At 46.9% G+C, this 22,869-nt stretch overlaps 2 protein-coding genes across 2 annotated transcripts in view; both read right to left on the minus strand.

The window, feature by feature from the left end:
- Window positions 1-2,174: 2,174 nt before the first annotated feature.
- On the minus strand, window positions 2,175-6,085 carry LYRM2 (LYR motif containing 2). The gene is made up of 3 exons (XM_004605667.2): window positions 5,626-6,085; window positions 4,928-5,068; window positions 2,175-4,586 (listed from the first exon to the last, which is right to left on the minus strand). The coding sequence occupies exons 1-3, from the start codon at window positions 5,839-5,841 to the stop codon at window positions 4,506-4,508; spliced, it is 438 nt and encodes a 145-aa protein (XP_004605724.2). The 5' UTR covers window positions 5,842-6,085; the 3' UTR covers window positions 2,175-4,505.
- A 3,162-nt stretch (window positions 6,086-9,247) lies between these two features.
- The window catches only part of MDN1 (midasin AAA ATPase 1), a 134,820-nt gene continuing 121,198 nt past the window's right edge, over window positions 9,248-22,869 (minus strand). The window contains exons 89-102 of the mRNA XM_055134887.1: window positions 22,079-22,395; window positions 21,685-21,846; window positions 20,878-20,979; window positions 19,820-20,021; window positions 18,092-18,259; window positions 17,121-17,287; window positions 16,390-16,479; window positions 14,571-14,686; window positions 13,822-13,996; window positions 12,622-12,695; window positions 12,403-12,517; window positions 11,978-12,041; window positions 10,849-10,991; window positions 9,248-10,713 (exon numbers count right to left, since the gene is read on the minus strand). Of these exons, the coding sequence (XP_054990862.1) occupies window positions 10,525-10,713; window positions 10,849-10,991; window positions 11,978-12,041; window positions 12,403-12,517; window positions 12,622-12,695; window positions 13,822-13,996; window positions 14,571-14,686; window positions 16,390-16,479; window positions 17,121-17,287; window positions 18,092-18,259; window positions 19,820-20,021; window positions 20,878-20,979; window positions 21,685-21,846; window positions 22,079-22,395 (2,084 nt within the window). The 3' untranslated portion in view covers window positions 9,248-10,524. The remainder of the gene's footprint in view (window positions 10,714-10,848; window positions 10,992-11,977; window positions 12,042-12,402; window positions 12,518-12,621; window positions 12,696-13,821; window positions 13,997-14,570; window positions 14,687-16,389; window positions 16,480-17,120; window positions 17,288-18,091; window positions 18,260-19,819; window positions 20,022-20,877; window positions 20,980-21,684; window positions 21,847-22,078; window positions 22,396-22,869) is intronic.

Here is a 22,869-nt window from a genome sequence, read left to right on the forward strand (position 1 = left end):
AGGTGCCAATATTGTTCTGGGATTAACTATTTAAATTTGTGGACAGACAGCAGACTTCAGTCTGCTAGACTACCAATGCCAAAGCCTCCACTGCTTTTACTTTTTTTTTTAAATTGAATCACAGTGAGATACACAGTTACAAAATCATTCATGATTAGGTTTCAGTCTTATATCCCAACATTTGTTCCTTCACCAGTGTACATTTCCCAATGTACATTTCCCACCACAATGTCTCCAGTTTCCTTCCTGCTTTCACTTTTACTACACTAACTTAGAATTTTGGTCTCAGGATAGAGTATAGACTTGCTTTGCACTGCAGTGGTCATGTCCCTTTGTAGTCTCTGGTATGGCCCCAAGCACTACCAGGGTCTTGAGCAAGAACAGCCTCTGAGCACTGCTGGGTGTGCCCCCGAATTCAAGTACTGGAAGCCTACTTCTATCTCAAATGTCGTCTTCAAACCCTTCACTCCCTGTCCCTGGAGAACTCAGTGTAGGGAGCGTCTTCCCTAATGGTGGATTTTATTTCTTTTCATGTGGATGTCAAGGTATTGGCTTCATCCAGGAATTGCTTCTCTCTCCTTTTCATAAATGACGTTAGCATCCTAGCTCCCCTTCTTTCTCCTTTTCCCAACCCAGATCTGTATTTTCTGTGATTTTCATTTTGGAGTCTTCTAAATCAGTGTTTCTCAACTTGTTTTTGCGACCCTCTTCTGACTTTCATTCCCATGACCACAAATACCCCACCCTGATGCTATTTTCACCTCTGTCCTCTTTTGGGATATTCTGGGGATCCACAGGGATCCACAGTGTGTGGCTGCTAGTTGAGAAACATTGCTCTAAATTAGTGCATCACTCCAGGCAGTGCTCAGGGGACCATATGGGCATGTGCCTATCTGCTGTACTATGGCTCTGGGCCCTGGATTTAGAATATTTTCATCATCCCCAAAGAAAAGCCCAATACATTAGCAGTTACCGTCATGCCCTTCACAACCACTGTTTCTACCTACTCAAGGAATTTACTAGAAATGGACTTGTAGATAATGTTTTAACTAGCCCCTTTCACTAGTATTTTTGAGGTTTGATCACCATTTAGCATATTAGAAGATGCCTCCATGGCTTAGAGGAGTAAACCAGAATTTTTTTTTTAATTTTATTGAATCACTGTGAGATAGTTACAAGCTTTCATGTTTGGGTTACAATCTCACAATGATCAAACACCCATCCTTCAACCAGTGCACATTCCCCACCACCAATATCCTGGATATACCCCCGCTTTCCCACTCTCCCCCTGCCTCCATAGCAGACAATATTCCCCATACTCTCTATTTTTGGGCATTATAGCTTGCAACACAGACACTGAGAGGTCATCATGTTTGGTCCATTATCTACTTTCGGCATACATCTCCCATCCCAACTGGTTCCTCCAGCCATCATTTTCTTAGTGATCCCTTCTCTATTCCATCTGCCTTCTCCCCTCTGCTCATGAAGCAGTCTTCCAGCCACGGGGCAATCCCCCTGGCCCTTGTTTCTACCGTCCTTGGGTGTCAGCCTTATGTGATGCTACCCTACACTCCACAAATGAGTACAGTCCCTCTATGTCTGTCCCTCTCTTTCTGACTCATTTCACTTAGCATGATACTCTCCATGTTTATCCATTTATTAGCAAATTTCACGACTTCATCTCTCCTAACAGCTGCATAGTATTCCATTGTGTAGATATACCAAAGTTTCTTTAACCAGTCCTCTGTTCTCGGGTACTTGGGTTGTTTCCATATTTTGGCTATTGTGAACAGTGCTGCAATGAATATATAGGTACAGATGTCATTTCTACTGTAATCTTTTGCATCCTTGGGATATATTCCCAGAAATGGTATTGTGGGGTCATATGGAAGCTCAATTTCTGGTTTTTGAAGGACTGTCCATATTGTTTTCCAGTAAACCAGAATTTTTGTTTGGGGCTCACACCCAATGGGGCTCTGGGTATGCAGTGCTGGGGATCGAACTGGGGTGGGCTACAAGCAAGCATCTTAACCCCTGAACTAGCTTTCTGGCCCCAGAAGGATTTCTCAAAAAAAATTTCAGGTATCTATGTATCAACATACTTCTACCAATGGTAAGGGTTTAAAAAACAGCTTTGTTGATGTACACATTTTATAGCACTTTTAGAAATCAGGACATTGAAAAAAATAACTTTATTGATATGATTTACATACCATAAGTATAAAACACGTTATTGTGGATTTTAGTATATTCACAGTCATTCAACCAACACTCATCTGAATTTAGAGTATTTTTTTTCTTTTTATTTTTAGGGCCACACTTGGCGGCACTCAAGGTTTATTCCTGGCTCTGCGCCATCACTCCAGGCAGTGCTTAGGGGACCATATGGGCATGTGCCTACCTGCTGTACTATTGCTCTGGGCCCTGGATTTAGAATATTTTCATCATCCCAAAAGGAAAGCCCTTATCCATTAGCAGTTACCCTCATGCCCTTCACTGTTATCTCCGAGCGGCCAGAGAAGGCCCTGACAACTCTCCCACTCCCCGCCCAGGTTGGGGTGGTCTCAGGCCACTTGCCTAGCCGGGGTGGCCTGTGCCATGGGGCAGAAGGAGGAGGAAACAAGGGCCAAGCCAGTTGATTGATCAGTTGCCATTTATTTCATTCTCCCCAGCACCTCTGAGTTCCCCATTCTAGTCTCACACTGGCCCTCATTCTCGTCTCCTCCTGTCTCTCCCGCTCATCTCCCCGTGCTCCATCTCTCAGCCTGGGCTCTCTCTCCCCAAGTGCCTGCTCCTGTATTCTTCTACATTCTTCTCCCTCTGTCCCCCTCACTAGTCTCTCCATCTAGTTGCCCTGCTCTCTCTCATCTCCTCCTACTCTCTCGCCTTTCCACCCCCAGCACTGGGGGTAGAGGCTACACCCAGTCAGGTAGCAAAATCAACTTAAGAAAGCCCATCTGCTCATCAGGCTCAAGGGCAGAAACTCCATCTAAGGGTATTCCAAAGCCCCTCCTGACTGCCCATCAGGCTCAAGGGCAGAAACACCACCCAGGGGTAGTCTTCTCCTAGCATCTTAATTAACATCTTAATAAGTTATTTTTGTAAGGGCACAGTAAGAGATGCATTGAGGCTTGTACGGCAGCTCTCCTGGGAACATCTCACCAGACTCAGACTACGGTTCTCAGGCCAGTTTTAATCATTCCTAACCCTAGCAGGGTCCAAATCTAGTTATTAGTTTTTGGATCATGACAGCATTTGTCCATGACCAAGCTCTTAATTTATAGTTAAGCAGTAGGCACTTTGGCCAGGCCCATCTCGATGCCAGAGTAGCATATCTCACCGCTTGCCCTGGGTCCATCCAGTGCCTCGTCGGGACCCTACTTTTGGAGGGTTAGGAAGTAAGGGTGACTGAGGCTTAAGTTGAGAGAACAGATGCCCAGAAGGTAAATATAATTTGGAGTCAATTACCTCTTATGTTACAAAAGTATAGAATTAACTGTCTTCTTGTGCCCATACAAAAAAGACATTGCATAGTTAATTCAGAATTAACTATGCAAAGGACTTAAGAAGAGAAAAACAATATTTACAAGTTAACAGAGCACAAAGAAGTTACAAATAACACAGAGGAATGGGAGCACTGTGATGGGAGTAACCCAAATAAACCTAAGCTATCTGTGGCAATGTTATTCTATACTTCACAACCACTGTTTCTGCCTGCTAAAGGAATTTACTAGAAATGGACTTGTAGGTGATATTTTAACTCGCCTCTTTCAGTAATAGTTTCGAGGTTTGATCACCATTTAGCAACTATCAGTACTTCATCCTTTTTTATTGCTAGTATTTTACTGCTAATATTGTTATGGATAGGCAACATTTTTACTTCACTTATCAGTTGCTGGGAATTTTTATAGTTTTGGCTTTTTGGCTATTATGACTAATGCTGCTTATGAACATTTATAGACACATTTTTTGTAGACATGCTTAGTTCTTTTGGTTATAAACCCAAGGGCAGAACTGCTGAATCATATATGTTAGCTGTGTTTAAACTTTTGAGCACATGACAGTCTGTTATCCAAAGCGGCTGCCCCATTTTATATTCTCACCAGCAACATCTGAAGGTTCCATTTCTCCACATTTTAATCAACATTTGTTACTCTCTCCCTTTTTAAAATTATAGCCATTCCAGTGGATGTGTAGTTGGATATTACTGTAGTTCTAATTTGCATTTTCCTGATAGTTAATGTTGTAGACCATCATTTCATGTGCGAATTAACCATCTGCTGCGCTGGTTTTTGCTTCTTACAAAAACTGCTGACCACATCCAGAAAGACTTTCAAAATACAGGGTATATTTTTCAGTGCGAATGCAAATGTCCTGCTGCACATTTCTTTGCTCTCTCTGGTCTGACATGCCTCATCTTCTGATATTTTGCCAAGTGCTATATGCATACAAACAGTCTGACTTGACTTTGGGCTGACCCCACATGGAGAATAGTGCTGCTATAGCTAGGATTTTGCTAAAGCAAGTGTTTTTTCTAACTCCTTGAGCTGCATATTGCCTTGAGTTATCATCATCCGGATGGTATCCTATAAGACAAAGTGAAATGTAATTACTATTTTTTATTTGCTTAAACAAAGTATAGCTCTACCATTTTAAAGTCAAGAAAAAAAAGTGAGAATTAGAACTGCACATTGGAAAAATAAACAATGGTTTGTTTCTTTGGGGCCATACCCAGAGGTGCTCCAGAATTACTCCTGGCGGGCTAGGGGGAGCCATATGGGATACCTGTGATCGAACCCAGGTCTGCCACGTGTAAGTCAAACACCCTACCCACTATACCATCCCTCTGATCCTCCCCTGCCACCCCCCCACAACGCACCAATCAATATAAATGGGTTAGGCCTGTCTGCACCCTGATGGTTCTCACCTCCTCAGTGGCATTTTTGTTTCTTTTGAATTCTTCCCTTGCCCAGTCCTTCAAGTATTTGCGGTCAGAATCATTTGGAACTTGCCGAATTGCTTGCAAAATCCGTCTGTAGAGGAGGAGAACTTGTTGCCTTCTCATAAACTGTGCGGGAAAGGAGAAACGGTCCTTACACATGGACAACCAGCGGATCTAAAGGCCACTTTAGCAACCGAAAAGTAACTAGGGCTCAGCTCTGTGGACTTCCGTTTCGAAATGAGCAAAGGAAAAAAAAATCACGTTTTAACTCATCTAAGAAAACGACAATGCGTTTCTTTTGGGCTGCTTCACTCAGTGCTCTGTCATCCCTAATTTCCTAGCGGTCATCTGCCCAACCTAATTTATTGATTAAAATCAGGAGTTGGCTGACTTAATTAACCACTCAAGTAACGCAGTTGTTGGAGTGACCTTCACTGCCTGGCACACAGCAGCACAACTGCAGCCTTCACCGCGGTCCAGACTCCAAGAAGGTGGGTGCCCCACCCACACCGCGCGCCCCGCCCCCTCAGGAAGTCCCGCCCCCGCGCCCGGACCAATCACGGAAGGAGCGCGCGCGGGAGGCCTGTAGACCTCGTTCTATAGACTGGCTGGGGGTCGGAGTGGAGGACTGGGAAGAGCCAGTAGGAAAGCTGCCCGAGAAGACCTCAGAGGAGAGCCGGTACCTGTTTGAGCGTTAGCGTCGCGGGGGGCAAACGGGACGCAGCCATGTCTTCCAAGCGCCACCGGCTTCTGGGGCCGCAGTGCGCAGGAACGGAAATGCACAGCAGCCGGGAGGCGGGCCTAAGCCCGGGAGACTGCTGGAGGTTGGACTCTGTCTTGGGTCCTAGTCCTGCGTGAGCGGTGCACCAGGCTTGCTTCATCTTATTACTCTTTGGCATATTGAATACGCCACGGGTAGCTTGCCAGGCTCTGCCGTGCGGCGGGATACTCTTGGTAGCTTGCCGAGCTCTCCGAGAGGGACAGAGGAATCGAACCCTGGTCGGCCGCGAGCAAGGCAAACACCCTATCCACTATGCTGTTGCTCTGTATGGTTAAAAATAGGAAACTCCAAAACCCCATTTTCTGTGATTCTGGCAATAATATGGCTAGTTGGGCACCAGCCTTACATGGGACAGACCCAGGTTTGATCCCCAGCACCCTATGGGCCCGCCCAGCGTGATCCCTAAGCACAGAGCCAGGAGTAAACCCTGAGCACCAGTGGGTGTGGCCCAAAGAAAAAAAAATAAACCCAAAGAATAAAAATAAAATCCAGTGTCTACCGCCTGCATTTGTTTTCCCTGGCATTTTTAGGGTAAACTTTCCCCCAACTTGGTGACTTTCATTACTGTTGCCCCCCCACCCGCCGCGAGAACCTAGGTTTGGAATGGGAAGCACAGGTTTGAATTCCTCTGAGCCACTTACGTGAGGGTTTTCTGTTGATAAATACAGTACAGTACTCTAAGTGTATTTTCTCTTTGCTTAATCTCTTCTCTAGCTTTACTCTAGAATACATAATCCGTATCACTTAAAAAATTATGTATTAGTTGACTTTCTGCTGAGGCTTCCAGACAGCAGCACATTCTGCAGTGAGGTCTGGGGTGTGTCAAGTTACACTTGACTAGAGGTTGGTAACCCAACCCCTTGTTCAAGGGTCTGCTGCATCACACGGCTTTAAGTAGCTCCTGGATTTTGGTATAAGAACTTGGTGCCATTAATAAAGAAATGACCATCCCTTCCTCTGGAACCTGAATCTCCTTGAATTGTTTAATGCTCCCAGCACACACACGGGGCCTTGGGTCATTTCTACAAATGGCTCAGTTCTGTTTACTGAGCATTTCGTGTGTTAGGATCCTTGGTGGACTCTCTTCCGTGCTGTTTCTCAACTGTAAGGCACCACCACCATCCTGCCCCTAGCCCCAGTTGTCTTTCACCTGAGGCCCTACATGGCACCAGAGCTCTCCAATGGTATTTTCCTTGCTGTCCCGAGTCACACTAATACCCTAGCCACCTTTTTTGTTTTCTCCACAATAACCCTTCATTACTTATGTTTTTTTTCTAAGTGCTAGTCAAGTTATTGGTTGTTTTTTCTTGGAAGAGGGGCTGTACACCCGGCAGTGTTCAGGGCTTACTCCTGACTGCACTTAGGCATCACTTTTAGTAGGCTTGGGGGAACATAAAGGGTGCCTGGGAACAAAGCTGGGTCAGCCATGTGCAAGGCAAGAGCCCTTACTAGCTATACTATAGCTAGGGCCCTTCTGTGCTAATCAACCATCACTTGCCAGTTCTAGTTATTTGAATTGCTTGTTTTTTACTCTTTGATCCATTAGTGGAGATAGAGACTTCACTGATTTTTTACTCATTTTCTTTAGTCACAGATCCTTATATGGTCATATATGCTTTTGTGTGTTTCCATTCCATTCTCACCCGTCCTTGGCTTTGTATTTTTTTCCATTGAAAACCTTTCTCCAGGGCTGGAGCAACTATATCGGATAGAGTGTTTGCCTTGCTCTTGGCGAACCTGTTCAATCCCTGTTACCACAGGATTGGTGCTCCTGAGCCCACCAGGAGATACCCGAGTGAAGAGCCAGGAGTGAGACCTGAGCACTGCCATATGTGACCCAAAACAACTGAAAATGAGTAAGTTTCCCCTCCACCCACCTACTTAGGGCTGAAATGCATACTTCACATGTGGGAGACTCAAGTTTGATCCCTGGCACAAAGTAGCTCCCTAAGTGCCAACAGGCATGGTTCAAACAGGAAAAAAAAAATTATCTTCACCTAGAATTTACTTGGGTTTATAGTGTGCAGTGGGTGTGAGTAGGTTTCTTTTACTCCAGTGACTAAATCCTAATGTCAACATAATGTATTAAAAGGCCCATTCCCCCTTCCTGGGCTTTGTGATGCCTTTTTTGTGAATTCTTCTTTGGGTAGGGGGCACTGGGTCCCACTCCTGGCAGTGCTCAGGGGCGACTCTCTCCTCTATGCAGTGCTTGTGCGACCATATGCAATGCTGGTGCCCCAAATGGAGTTGTTCCAACTGTATGCAAAGTCAGTGCCTCACTCTGTTCTCTTTCTTCAGCCCCACCTGTTCTTTCAGGGTCTAGTTATTTGTTCAGGATTTTAGCATCCAGAACTGTTTTCATGTTGGCTTTGTGGTTCTTTTTTTTTTTCTTTCAATTTAGGCTACAGTGGGTGGTGTCAGGGATAGAACCTGGGCCTCGCACTGCAAGACAGTCTCTGGTGCTGTGAACCTTCTTCCAATCCCTCTGCAATTTTCAATTCTCATTATTCATCTGACAAGACTACTCTCATAGTTATTTACAAGAATCACATACTAGTAAGGTTTTGTGAGCTTTATAAATGTTTTGAATCATGTCCTCTGAAGCACTTTGGGATCATGAGTGCTGAATCTATAAACAAGAACAAGTAATTTTCCCATCCAGCAACATCTGTGACATACCAATGTCATGCTAGACATTGGCAATACTGTCACGAGCCATTTATGTCCCCTGTGCTCGGACTTACACTTTGGGCAGGAAGACATGTATGCAGTCAACATTCAGGTGCATTATTCCCAAAATTCCTGAAGGGCTTACATGAGATTTATCAATGTAGTGGGATGCTGGGACAGAAGCCAGGCTACACTAAGAAAGATCCATAGTGACCTCTGAAGAATTGTGTACACATCTCCTGTGTTGGGAGTAGGGCAAGAGGAGCAAAGTGGCTCGTCTGAGGTAGCACTGAAGGGAATGCAGGCTATCAACAAGGCCGGCTACCCCGCTATCAGGGCAGAACAGAGGAAGGAGGTCAGTGTCCCACAGAGAGATGGAACAAGATCAAGGCTGAGATGGTGATGCTTTTCCCTACTAGGTCCACCCCTGCAGGAAGATGGAACATTTGGGGTGGGGGCAGCTGGGCCATACCTTGGGACTGAACCCAGGGCTCTTGTGTGCAAAGCAAGCAGACCTTTGAACTGTCTCCTTAGCCCACTTTTTGCTTTCAAAAATGGCTTTGGCCATGAATTCACATTCAGTAGGAGAAATGTATCATTTTCTGGAGCACATTCTTTATGAGCTGCTGTGTTTCCATCCCTGTCGTTTTCCCTGTCTCGAGGCCAGCATGCCTCAGCCCACCTCCTTGGGTGGGAACATGGCTAAGCAGGAAGTTACCGGGATACGTGGGATCACATTAGCAGAGCACAGATACCGACAGCCAACCTGTACCAGCAGACACACCATTTCCCTAGGTACCATTCACACGCCTCTCTTCTGCTCCATTAAGAATGCTCATAAATTACACCAGTGATACAACAGTGATATAGTTTTTAATATTTTTCAGAATATAAGCTGCATCATTTAGGATAAAAAATGATGATATAACCCTCAGATGCATGCGTTAGGACACTTGGTAAAACAATAAGCAATGTGTCTTTGATGACCACCTGAAAATCCTGGCAGACGTCACAGTGTAACTGGGTAACATGTGGAGAGTTTACATCAAGGCATTTATCTATAAAAGAACATTCTGACAGCACTTAAATAAAACACAGCACACACAGTTTCAAGTATTCAAGCACTGCTTTCTGACCATATAAAAACAGCCTTAAAAAGCACTGTTGTATTTTGACTGGGGGACGATGGGGGAATGGACACACACAGATGTAAAACTGATCACCTCTACTATCAATCTTTTGGTTTTTTTTTTTCTTTTTTCTTTTTTGGTCATGCCTGGCGATGCACAGGGACTACTCCTGGCTTTGCACTCAGGAATTACCCCTGGCGGTGCTCAGGGGACCATATGGGATGCTGGGAATTGAACCCGGGTCAGCCGCATGCAAGGCAAACGCCCTACCCGCTATGCTATTGCTCCAGCCCCTCTATCAATCTTTTGGACACAGTATTTCTTTTCTAGAATTAGATGGGCTTGGTCCAGCTCGAAAGCAATGTTTTGAAAGAAGAGGAATGATTCTTCTTCCCCCTAACCGATAAAGAGAAAAAAATGAACTAAAGAAATAAATTACTACACATACTATGGCACTGAGAGAATAAAGAGAAAATCCTCTTTCCACCATTGCATAGTCTCACGAAGCAGCAAATACGGAGGACACAGAAAAGCCACTTCATCTGTACACAGCCCCAGGGACAGACTGCTGGCTTTCCAAGCACACACACAAGCCTTCTGCTCCACTCACAGGCAGTGCCGTGAGGAAGTGCTCGGAAAACTGCAGCCATTAACCGCTGACATCTTCTGCGCACAGACTATGTGCTGGCTGAGCTGCACCCAAAACAGCCCCACTCAGTCTTGTGCCAAGGACCCTACATGCCCTGCTGCTGGGCATCCCAGGACAGGGGTGCGGCCGGGCTACACAGAGAGGCAGCTTTCTTCACTCCGAGACCGGATACCTACTGCTCCTATGCTGCCCAGGGAACCAGGGCACAGGCAAGCAGGGTAGAAAACCCAAAGCATATCTTTTAATAGCTGTTGGGTGAATGTCTTAAGATCAGATCTAACTTGTATTAGATCTGTGAGTCCAAAAAACTGTCTAAGTGGAGCACGTGGGGAATGCAATTTAAAGTCTCTGGTTATGAGTGGTCTGAGGCTGTCACCAATTCAAACCACTGCCTGAGAGCATCGCTGAGTGTCTCAGGAAGTGCATTCACATCTCGAAGAATTATGTAGAATGGGAACGGGAACTCTTCCATGTAAGATCGGATTTCGGGCATTTCTCCAGATCCTTTAAATATAGGTACTTTAATATCCAAGATAGAATCCTGTGAACAGAAGACATTTTAATGAAACAATACTTAGATACCGTGCCAGGTACTGGCTAACAGAACGCCAGTAGTTCAAGCAGGCTGCAGGGAATCCTGACTTAAACCCCAGAAAAGTAGTATTTAGTCACTCACCCTGGAATTGGGGTTGTCCAACACAACAAAAATGACAAAGATTTTAGCCATCTGGGCAGCCTGAACTGCTGCCAGGACTCGGTCTTTGCCCTCCAGGAAAAGGCCACGTCCATCGGAGACCACCAGGAGGAGTTGGGCGATTTCTGTCACAAAGCAAGATTAAGGGAAGGGAATAGGATAAATGTCCCTTTTTTTTTTTCCCCGACTTTTTGGGTCACACCTGGCAATGCACAGGGGTTACTCCTGGCTTTACACTCTAAAATTACTCCTGGCAATGCTCAAGGGACCATATAGGATGCTGGGAATCGAACCCGGGTTGGCTGCGTGCAAGGCAAACGTCCTACCTGCTGTGCTATCACTCCAGCCCCAAACGTCCATTTCTTAACAGCTCAAAATTAAAGGTCAGTGTAGGATTTCTTTAATAGATGAATTAACAAGAAAAATGCCTCTTGCTTACTAGATCTAGAACACAGGATCTAGATCTAGATCCTGAGTCAGTGATAAGGTTAAAGACGAAGCTTCTGTGCCAAAAATAATTTCCAAGTATTGCTTCAGGGAGCACTGAATGTAAGTCAAATTCATAGGGAGCAGCAGAGAACCATAGAAGTGATAACAGTCATTTTATGAAACTGACTAGACCATTGGAAAGGGCCAAATCAGAAACCGTGTCTCCAAATTCCACTATGGACAACTTCAGGTTTCTGTAACTTTTTGTACCTAAGTTTGCTATTTAGATAATTTAAGGAAAAAAGTAAACCAAATCTTAAGGAGAACGGGCCATTAAAATAGTGACTAAATAATAAAACAGTGACTAAAACTAAAGTAGTATCCATATGTACTTTTGGCATGCTGCCTTTATCTGTCAATTGCCTGTCCTTGCTCTCCACATCAGCCATGGATGGATTTGTACTCTGAAGTACATCCTCCTCTGCTTTCTGCTGTTACTAATGCATGAGGGAACAGTCTATTCTTCATACACCTCCCTCCTTCCACATCTCTGAGCTCCGCAGACCCAGTACACACTAATTAATCACAAGCATGTTAGTGTTGACTCCTTTACTGATTAGAGCCTCACGGGAAGAGGCTTAATAAACACAGTATCCATATTGTTAGAAAGAATACAGCTCACCTGGGTTAACGGTCTGTGAGAGCTGCTGAGCGGCTGCAAACATAGTGGCCACAGACTCTAGAAACTAGAGCGGAAACACACAATCAGACAACCACCTCAGGGCCAACTCAACTGCTCTTCCAGACACATGTAAAGGCCACGCTGATTCTCGGCATTTTTACCCAGGGCACTAGATATGTGTCCTGCACACAGCTGACTGCAGGACACCCCAGGAAAAGAAAACTTCACAACCCCCAAATGAGGCAAAAAGCCCTCTTTTTTCATGAAAGTAATTAAGCAAAACAGAAGGAAACAGAATACACAGTTTGACCTAGAGAAAGGAGGGTATGTTAGAGCAGCAATTTGTTGTTTTGGATTTCGCTCACCCATTTAGCTCATCCAGGGCTCTAAGTGTCCTGACACAAAACTTGATGTTTTGAGCATACCTGAGCAATCTTGGTTTTCTTTTGTTGGAATCTGCAGAGGCGCAGAATCCGGGACCCTGAGGAATCACTGAACTGCTCATGGAATGGGTGCAGGAGTTTCACAGACTCTCCAAAACTGGAAGAGAAACCAAACACACTGAAAGTTAGTTTCTGTTATGTGGTCACTATCAGGAAAGGACGGTCAGGACTGCTTCTGGGCAGGGTTAAAAGGGACTTTACCTGCACACAGAAATCTGCCCTACTTCCAAGAGTGTCAGGGCACTTCCAATCACTGCCAAAGACTCAAATGCAAGCTGTGAAAGAGAAATAGAAGGGATGAAGAATCAGAATATATGGTAGAGCAGACTCTGTCAACTTTCAAAATAAAAAACAAAAACAATTTTAAAAAATCCAAGAAGGGTTGGTGAATACAGTGGGCAGACAGATTTGTTTTACGGGCAAACAACATGAGTTTGATCCCCAGACCACATATAATCCCCTGTGCACTGCCAGGAGTGATCCCTGAGCACTGCCGGGTGTGACCCCCAACTAACAAGAAAAAGATACTCGGGTATGTTGTTGCTCAGAGCCTTAAGAATAGTAGACTGCTGGGGCTGGAGCGATAGCACAGCGGGTAGGGCGTTTGCCTTGCAGGCGGTCAACCCAGGTTCGATTCCCAGCATCCCATATGGTCCCCTGAGCACTGCCAGGAGTGATTCCTGAGTGCATGAGCCAGGAGTAACCCCTGTGCATCACCAGGTGTGACCCAAAAAAGCAAAAAAAAAAAAAAAAAAAAAAGAATAGTAGACTGAATTTTGTGGAAGACAAAAGTTGTCAATTATTTTGCAGCCAAAGGAATATAATAAGGACTAAGAAAAAAACATTTGTTGTTGGGGCAGGAGCGATAGCACAGCGGGTAGGGCGCTTGCCTTGCATATGGCTGAGCCGGGTTTGATTCCCAGCATCCCATATGGTCCCCTAAGCACCGCCAGGTGGAATTCCTGAGTGCAGAGCCAGGAGTAACCCCTGAGCATTGCCGGGTGTGACCCAAAAAGCTAAATAACAAAACTAACAAAATTGTTGTTGTTTTGGGCCACACCAATGGTAGCTCAGGGCTTACTCCTGGCTCTGTGCTGGGGGATCACTTGTGGGTCGGTTGCATGCCTTAGCTCCTATATTCTCTCCCCAGCTCCCCCCTCCCCAAATTGACAACTGCAAGTAATCAAAATAAATGAGACATCTGAAATTGCCCTTTTGATCCTCTATTAAAGTTTTAGGCCTCAATAGTATCACGTTTTCAGAACAAAGTTAACTGATGTCTGAAAGTGTTTGTTCGTTTTTTTTTTTTTTCCCAGACCGTACTGACTACATCCGGGCAGCCCCCGGACCATGGTTCAGTGTTCATTTCTCACCAGCCCACCATGCGCTTCTCTTCCTCACCTGCTTGGTGTGGTTGTCTACCATGCTCGAAGAGTCATCGATAGCCAAGCAGATCTGGTACTGGCGTTTACTGGGCTTGGTCCGCCGAAGCCAAATCTTGTCTTTGCGAAACTGACTGGCGATGTATGGGATGACCTTCCTCATGTTCAGTCGTTTCCCGGTGCGGTAATCTCCTCTGTTCCGTTCACCCAAACACAGCAAGGTTACTCAACAGCCACGACACCGAGAATATCCTCTGCCCACCACGACCATTCACAGTACCCAGGCTTGGTGAGGGTACTACTGTCAACTGAGAATTATAGAATAGGGTCTTCTGCAGCCCAGAAGAACTGGACATGGATGGGGTACTTAGTACGTCCTCCAGAAAAGCACTCCCCCCCGCCCCGCCCGTTCTAAAGGGAAAATATCTGCAGTGAAGCCTTGGATTCTCTTTTCTACTCTTAAATTATTATTTTTGGAACACGTCTCTGGAGAGCACTACAATGATAGACCAGCATGTAGGAAGGTTGAACAGCACCCAACCACCCAAAGCCTCGTCTAGTTTTCCCACCAGTAACAGGACTGTGTTCACACAAAGTTTCATAGAAACTGTGTGTGCAGAGGCAGTCACAGGAGACCAGCGTACTGGAGCCAACAGCAGAGATGGGAACCTAGAAGCCAGCACCACATGCGGCTCAGCAAGAGGTCAAAAGTAAAGGTGACACTGCCATCTGGGGGCACTGTGGGTGGGCTCGGCGGGAAAGACTCACCTCAGTTTCGCTGCCTGGCTGGGCTCTAATATGAGGCGAAGCTGTTCACACAGCTGCTGTGACAGGGGTGCGGTTATGAACAGATAACGCTGCCACATCTCGGCGGCAGTCTTCTCCTGTGACAGCAGTGACAAGAAGCATTGGAACACCATCAGAGACAGAACAGCAAGACAAAGGCTTGAGGCACCGCGGCAGAAAGGGACAGGCCGAATAGCAGCACATTCAAACTTCCCTTAGCACAGGGCCGGAGTCAGAGTGCTGAGCATGCTGCCAACCTGTTTTCGATCTCCCCAGCACCCCATATGGTGCCCCAAGCACCACCAGGAGTGATCCCTTACAGCAGAGCGAGGAATAAGCTCTAAGCACTGTTGGCTGTGGCCCCCAAAACCACAACCAAACAGCAACAAGAAGACAACACTTCTCAGAGAAATGCAATGGAGTTTGTTCAACTAAAAAGGCCTGGGGTGAACTCAATGTGCTTGCTTCACATGAAGAAGGACCAGCTTCCGTCTCAGGCACTGCATGGTTCTGAGCACCATCGGGAATAGTCCCAGCATTAAAATTAAGTGTTTCCCTTTCCACCAAAACCACAACCCACATATCTAAATTGGAAAAAATAAAGCAACAGGAGACAAGATAGTACAGCGGGTAAGGTGCTTGTGTTACCTACACACAGCCAATCTGGGTTCGATCCCTGGCACCCCATATGGTCCCCCAAGCACTGCCAGGAGTAACCCCTGAGCATGGCTGGATGTGGCCCCCCCAAAACAAACACACAAATAAGGATAAAGCAAAAAGGCAACAGTGCATAACCAAATTAGTGCTAATTCACAGCACCTATGAAGAGTATAACCTATGTGGGGCAAGAGCTGTGAATGAGTAATTCTGCACCTGATTGCAGCCAAAAGGCCAAGAAGTGATGTGAATGGGTCATTCTGGTGCCAGAATATCCAGCCACTTCCTCCTGAGCTACAGACAAATGAGTGCAAATCTATTAATATATTCACAGAATGATGATTTTCTAATGATTTTCATAGAATAGTCTATGGCAGAATATTCAAGACAATGATGAGGGGAGAATCATGAAGAGATGTAAAACAACAATATATGCAGCAAACATAGAATTTACCGATTAATATAACCACTGAAAGTGAAACTTCTGATCAATCTACACTGTATATATTAAGTCAACTCTATAATATCCTGGGTGGTCAGTTCTGAGGATGAGAGTTTCGCCTTTTGCCCAGTTTTCAATTTGCCTTCACATCTATTACAGAGGAAGGGACAGAAGCAAAAGGAACTAAGCACACCAGTTTCTGTTTTGACTCAGTGACAGGTATGACAGAGTAGCAGGAAGCAACGGAAAGGCTTCTGGATTTTCATTCTGGATATTATCTCCATATACTCAGTTCCATTTACAAAGGTAATTGAAATCTATTAAGTTTGCTGCATCTTTTCTTTTCTTTGCGGGGGGCAGGGGGGGAAGAGGGAGCCGGGGAAGGTGGTGGTGGTGGTTTTGGAGTTATACCTGGCAGTGCTGAGGACCAAATCCATGTCAGCCACATGCAAGGCCTTAATCCCTATACTACCTCTCTGGTCCCAGGGAGCTATATCTCAGTGGAAGAGCCCCTGTCTTGCAAGACTGAGGTCAGCGGATTCAATCCACTGCACCACCCCAAATACCTGAATAAGTGATTCTCAGCATCACCAGGAAGTGTGGGATCACTAGCAACAACAATGAAGAATGGGAAGGGAGATACATAATAAAATAACCACTTAAAATGGAAGTTGAGCTATTTTACAGAAAAAGCTGACTTACTTCTTCTGGGCTTCCGGTTTCATGTGACTGCCACATTTCCAGCTGCTTCTCCAGCTCCTGTCTCAGCTCAATGACATCTTTAGCAAAGGGCTAATAAGAGAAAAAATGTCCCAGATAAGAGCTCCCAACTCCCTACTGCTGGCAGCCTCCTGTGCACTACGAATGCCAAGTATTTCATAAAACGGAAGCTGATTAAATGGCCTCATTAGAAGATAGATGGCCAATTTCCTTCTGCTTCCTATTTTGTCGGCAAGATGGATAAAGAAACTTCAGTGTTCCTAAAGTTGCCCCAGGGGGAAAAAAATAAGTACTACAGCCATGAAAGTATCAATACTGAAAATATTCTTTGCTAAATTCTAATGATACTAAGTCAAATGATTAGGAAAAATAATTTGATGAGTTCTTCCAGAACACCAGCAGTAAGTCAAAGATTGCTGCCACAACAGCAACATGAATCGCTGACGTGGCGAGCAGTGAACTGAGGACTGGTGGGTGTAGTAAGGGTGGAAGTAAGAGCCCAAGACCACCCACCAGCATGGCTAGCTGAGGGCACAGACCATCCCCTGCGGCCCCCAGACTCCCTGCTGGAATCATGTTACATGTCTTAGAGAACAATAATGGCACCAACAGAATCCCCAAACGGATGTTTCCAACAGTTCAGAAGCAACAGTCTCGAAGCATATCACATTCTGTCTACCTGTTACGAAAGTGATTTGAGAAAGTCTGAATACCTGGAAAATAGTATCCAGGAAGAGCTGATGGGCTGTATGAATGGTGGACTCGTGGCTTCGCTCTGGCCTTTCACTTTCTGCCTCCCTGTGGGATTTATCTGTCGTGGGGTCTTCTTGATTGTTCTCTACTTCAGCACTTTGGGTCTCCATTTCTGGTTCGTCCGAGCCTGTCATTTTCATACAAGGACATCGCGTACCATAAAGACCGTGCACTGCCCATCGCGCCTACAGCCTCTCAGGCCTCCTAGTTGCCAGCACTCAGCATCTGGCTTCCACATGCCCTCTTTCTCCGACATGGCTGCTGCCAACTCTTGCTCCTCCCTTCACACACCCTCACTTGGAGGAACAGTGGAGACTACGGTTTTCCTGGCAAGTCTTGGAGACCTATACGACCACTTGAAAGGCACAACACTTCAGCAACCATGAAATAGAATTTTACATGCATTTCCCTCTGGATTTAAATATTTCACCCCTTTTTATACTGGAAGATACTGTGTTCTTTTTTTTTTTTTTTTTGCTTTTTGGGTCACACCCGGCAATGCACAGGGGTCATTCCTGGCTCATGCACTCAGGAATTACCCCTGGCAGTGCTCAGGGGACCATACGGGATGCTGGGATTCGAACCCGGGTCGGCCACGTGCAAGGCAAACCCCCTACCCGCTGTGCTATCACTCCAGCCCCATATACTGTGTTCTTTAATATCGTTGAAATCACTTCTCCAAATCAAGACTATGCATTCTCGTCACGAATAAACCATTCTCTTTTCTTCTACATTTTCCAAAGACAATTTGGATTTTCAGGTTTCCTTAAAGGACAGTGTCCGGCAAACACCTCTCCTCCACCTCACTACACTCAGGTGGAAGAGAATACTTGAGCCTTGCATTAGTAGGTGGAGAAGAGAGACCACACGGGAGTGTGAGAGAGGTGCCTCCCCTAAGCCAGAGCTCAAGAAGGTTCTCTGTGGGGCTTACCAGAGCGTGCCGCAGTCCCTGCCTTCATCTCCTCTGGCTTCAGCTGCTCTGTGTTCACTGGTCTGAGCTCCTCTTCTTTCTCCGTATCCATGAGTGTCTCCTCCGGCTCCTCTTCTGGACCCTTCTGGGAGTCGTTTATAAGCTGCTGTTGCTCTGCACTGGCCACATCTGCACACACACAAACACACACACACACTGAGGGCACAGGTCTTTGCAGAACCAAGTATGATTTCCATCATTTCTGGCTTCCAGCATTCAACTAAGGCCAGTTCTATACTGACCAGCTAAATGGCCTGGACACCTGCTGTCTTGCAGATGTTAAATGCCTACTCTCTATCCCACGTGACCATATTTCCCCTACATATGACCTCAAAAATAGGTTGCTTACAGGCCGGAGAGTTAGTACATCAGGTAGGATGCTTTGCATGTGGCTGAACCAGGTTAAATACCTGGCACCACATATGGTCCCCCGAATCCTGCTACCAGGAGTAATCCCTGAACATAGAGCCAGAAGTAAGCCCTGAGCACTGCCAAGTGTATCTCCCCAATAAGTTTAGGGGGTACAGAGATAGCAATGGAGTAAAGGCATTTGCCATGCATGCAGATGACCCCAGTCTGATATCCAGTACACAGTACCTCAAGCACCACCATGAGCAGGCCCTGTGCTAGAGCTGAGAGGAGCCCCAACAAGCACTGCCTGTATGGTCTACACTGTGCTCCTCCCCACCCTGGCTGATTAGCTAGGCTTTCACCGCTATGATGGACACTGAACCAGCACAGACAGGCTGGCAGCCAGCACTGAGCTGCTCGTGGAAACACCCCCCATCATGAAGTTGTGTAGGGATCAACTGGAGTGAGAGTCAAAACTTGGGCAGAGAAGACCACTGCAGGAATCGCAGTATAATGATAGGGAAAAATTCTCAAACCTTCTTTGGCTTAGCGCGCTCATCGCTGCTGATGGAATTCCATGGTCATGCAGCAGAGGCTCAAAGCAGTTCGATAAAAGAGTAAAAGCTCTTCGCCTGGCACCTATTACTAGTATTACCATTGCTTTGTTTCTCAAAAAAAAGGGTGCGGAAGAGGAAAAAGGACTCCAAAACAGAGCAATCATCTTTGTGCCACACTCAAGGGTAAACCATCAACACTAGTTTACGTACTAGAAGCACAAGTGAGAGCTGTCCACAGGGGAGCTGACCAATGACAAACATTTATCTCCTTACACTGGGATAGTTTCCCCTCCCCTTTCACCAGTGGAGAAAACACACTATTTCAAATTCACAGCTATTGCCATTGTAAGGAAGGTAGCTATGAAGAAATGTTCACAGCTAAAAAAAACCCTTAAGATCAGAACTGGATATATTACCCAAGGTTTCTTAATATACCTAAGCATTTACACTTAGCCTGAACCACTAGTATGCAATCCTTGTTTTTGATGGGGTTTGGGGGGGGGGGGGGCGGGGGGGAAGGACCCACACCCTAAAGGCTTACACCTGGCTCTGCAGTCAGGGATCACTCCTGGGGAAACCATGTGGTGCCAGGGACAGAACCTGCGTTGCCTGCATGCAAGGACAGCACCCTACCCACTGTACTATTGCTCTAGCCCATAGTCCGCAACTCTTATGAGGAAACATTCCGAAAAGTCATCTCTCCCACTCCTGAGAGCCATCAGGATGCCCAGCAGGCCCCACTAGAGGCACGGTCCTCCCAAAGAGCCTTCCTTACACGTACCGTAAGTCTGCGCGTCGTAGGGGTCACTGCCTTGTTTAATGTGCTCAAAAGCCTCTGCATCCTCCACCCGGGCCTCAGGCTGCGCTGGGCCCTCCTCAGGCTGGCTGCTGGGCTCCACGGTCCTCAGCCTCTTGTGGACCAGCTCGCTGTGATCCCCCATGGAGCGCTCGTTGTCAGCCTGGCCAGGCTTTCTCTTAAAACTCTGCAGGAGACATGTGGAGTTCATTCAGGTCTGCCCTGCCGTGGTCAAGAGACTAAGACTAACCAGAGTGGCTTTCCATGTGGGGGCACAGGCAAAGCCACATAAGACTGGGACTCGAGGTATCTGTGCACAGGCACACCTGCCTGTGCACAGAATGATCTTTAGAATACATTTTTATACCTACAACGAAGGGAGGAAGGACACATCACATATGTGCACTCGCTCTTGCTCTCCCTCTCGCCCCCTTCCTCCAACTCCCTTCCTCTCTCCCTCACTCTCCCACTTCATACATACTTATACCTGGAATAAAGGGGAGGAAGGAAATATTAAAGCACTGATGCACACACAAATATACATGCAAGCGTGCGCGCACACACACACACACACTTCATACATGTTAACATATGCACAAAACAAACTGAAATTAGATCAAGTTAGTGCTGGAATTAGCTCTATTGCAGGAAGAGTCCCCTCACAGAGAACAGAGTTAGAATACTACTTTCGTATACTACATATACAATTTTATAAGCCAAATTTCCGAAACACAAAGCAGACGGCCAGCAAGGACAGCAAGAGTAGCTGGAGCTGGGCAGCAGCATGCAGCACGGAGCTGCGGGATCTGTATGCAAGGAGACACCGGCGCAGCCCTTAGAGCCAGGAGCTGCTAGGCCCAAACACCAACACCACCTCCAGCCGTGCAAAGGCAAGAGGAGAGTGTCTGTGTCCCCCACACGAAGGCAATAAAGCCGCTGCCCAGGACAGGCAAGCCGGGGACTGGGGCTTGCGTTCCGACATGGCAGATGGCATCATGCCACCTGCAATTTCTGCCCAGCTTCAGGGGGGATGCCACAGAGACCTGTGTGTTTTTCCTGGTGTGCTTCTGAGAAGCCAACCGAGCGATGAAGTTGGATTCGTGGCCTTCTGCCTGGTTTGCATCTGCAGCTCCACTCCCATGCTCCTAGGAAGTACGAAACCCGAGTGAGAATGGAGGAAGCTCTGAAGCACTGGGTACTGCACTGTACCCCCACCACGTCCATCCTCACATCCTCCATCACGGCTGCCTCTGAACATGCCACACGCCTCAGGACTTCACCGGGGACAGAACCACACCCACACCTGTCACTCCCCTGGGCCCAGCAAGGCTGAGGAGGCTCCTCCGTTCACTGAGGGCAGGACAGATGTCGGGCAGAACCCAGGCCTCAGCCCCACCAGCCACACCTGAGGCTGGGCATTTAACTGAACAGAGGCTTACATAGCCCTAATATACACGATGGACGAGGTAAACAGGCCATGCCACAAGGCCCTCTCGAGAACCCAGCAAATGTGAGGTAGGTGGTGAGTTCTTCAAAGAACGGGAGATGTTTCTAGGTACCAACAACAAAGTTACACACATGGAGTCAGAGTAACTGTACAGTGGCGGGGCATTTGCCTTGCACGCAGCCAACCCAGAGTCTGATCTTCGGCATCCCATTATGGTCCTCCAAGCACTGCCAGGAGTTAATTCCTGAATGCAGAGTCAGGAGTAACCCCTGAGCATCACCCGGTGTGACCCAAAAAAAAGACAAAAAACACAAAACAACAAAAACTAAAGTCACACACATAAGACAGCCACTGCCAGGTGAGAGGTGACTGGGAGTGGCGGCTGAGGCTGAGCGCGTCCTACCTCCTTGCCCTGCTCCTTCTCAGTGGCGGCCCCCGCCAGCTCCATGGCCTGCTCGCTCTGCACCGCCTCCAGCCCCGTCTGCCCGCAGCACTCGTGCTCCTTCCTCTCCATGGCCTCCGGCACGGGTTCCTCGGGTTCCGAGCTCTCCCCTTCTTCCTCCTGCTTCCAGAGGAAAGGCCAGCACAGCACTCAGTGGTGCTGGGAGACTCCTGGGGTTTCTGATCCCCCCCACATAGCAGGGAGAAATACAACAAGCACTGCACGCAGAAGATGCCCAAGGAGACTGAGACCCAATGCTGCCCGCAGAACTCCCGGGAGGGAGACGCCGGCAACAGAGATCTCTAGTGGGAAGAAAGCGATTTCTCTCACCTGTAATCTCTGAGAGATGACGTACCTGAGGCTGGAGGCCTTGGTCAACAGGGACACCGTTCTCTGCGTTTTCCTCACTGGCCTCCTTGTCCCCGTCCTTTTGATCCTGCTCCTCAGAGCTCTCATCGGGATGCTCGGTGCTATCCTTGTCTTGGTCCTCAGTCTCCACGTCCATCTGCTCATCCCCATCAGCCCCGTCCTCCTCCCTGGGGCCTTCCTCGGGCCCCTCTGGGGCCTGAGCTTCACTCGGGTCCGCATCGGGTGCCTCGTTTGCTTCCTCGGCCTCACCACCTGCTTCTTCAGTATCCACTGGTTTTTCTTCAATTTCCAATGGATTCTTTTCTGGATGCAAACACCAAAAAGCACAAAGGGTGGGGGGATTAGAAACCTAGAGATATACAATGGTTGCTGATACTCTCAAGCCCGTCATGGCAAACCATGCTCCAGATGACCAGTCCAATCTGGCCATCTTTATGTTTGTGTACACACAGTTTTACTAAATGAAGCTATCGTCATTCGTTCACCCACCTGTGTGTCTATCCACTCTATCCTATAGCCACTTTCACACTGCAACAGCAAACCTGAGGGTATGTAACCTCCTCGCAGCTTATAGCCTGAAATCCTAACATTAGTTTATCCTTTACAGAAAAAACTTCCTTTTCCCCTTCTCTAGACCATACTTAATATTATATTTTTTAAAGATGCATATAAGGGGCTAGAGCAATAGTACAGTGGGCAGGGCGTTTGCCTTGCATGCAGTTGACCAGGGTTCTATTCCCATATGGCTCCCTGAGCACCGTTCAGGAGTAATTCCTG

This window comes from Sorex araneus, chromosome 4 (assembly GCF_027595985.1).
Source record: "Sorex araneus isolate mSorAra2 chromosome 4, mSorAra2.pri, whole genome shotgun sequence".
NCBI classification, from domain to species: Eukaryota; Metazoa; Chordata; class Mammalia; order Eulipotyphla; family Soricidae; genus Sorex; species Sorex araneus.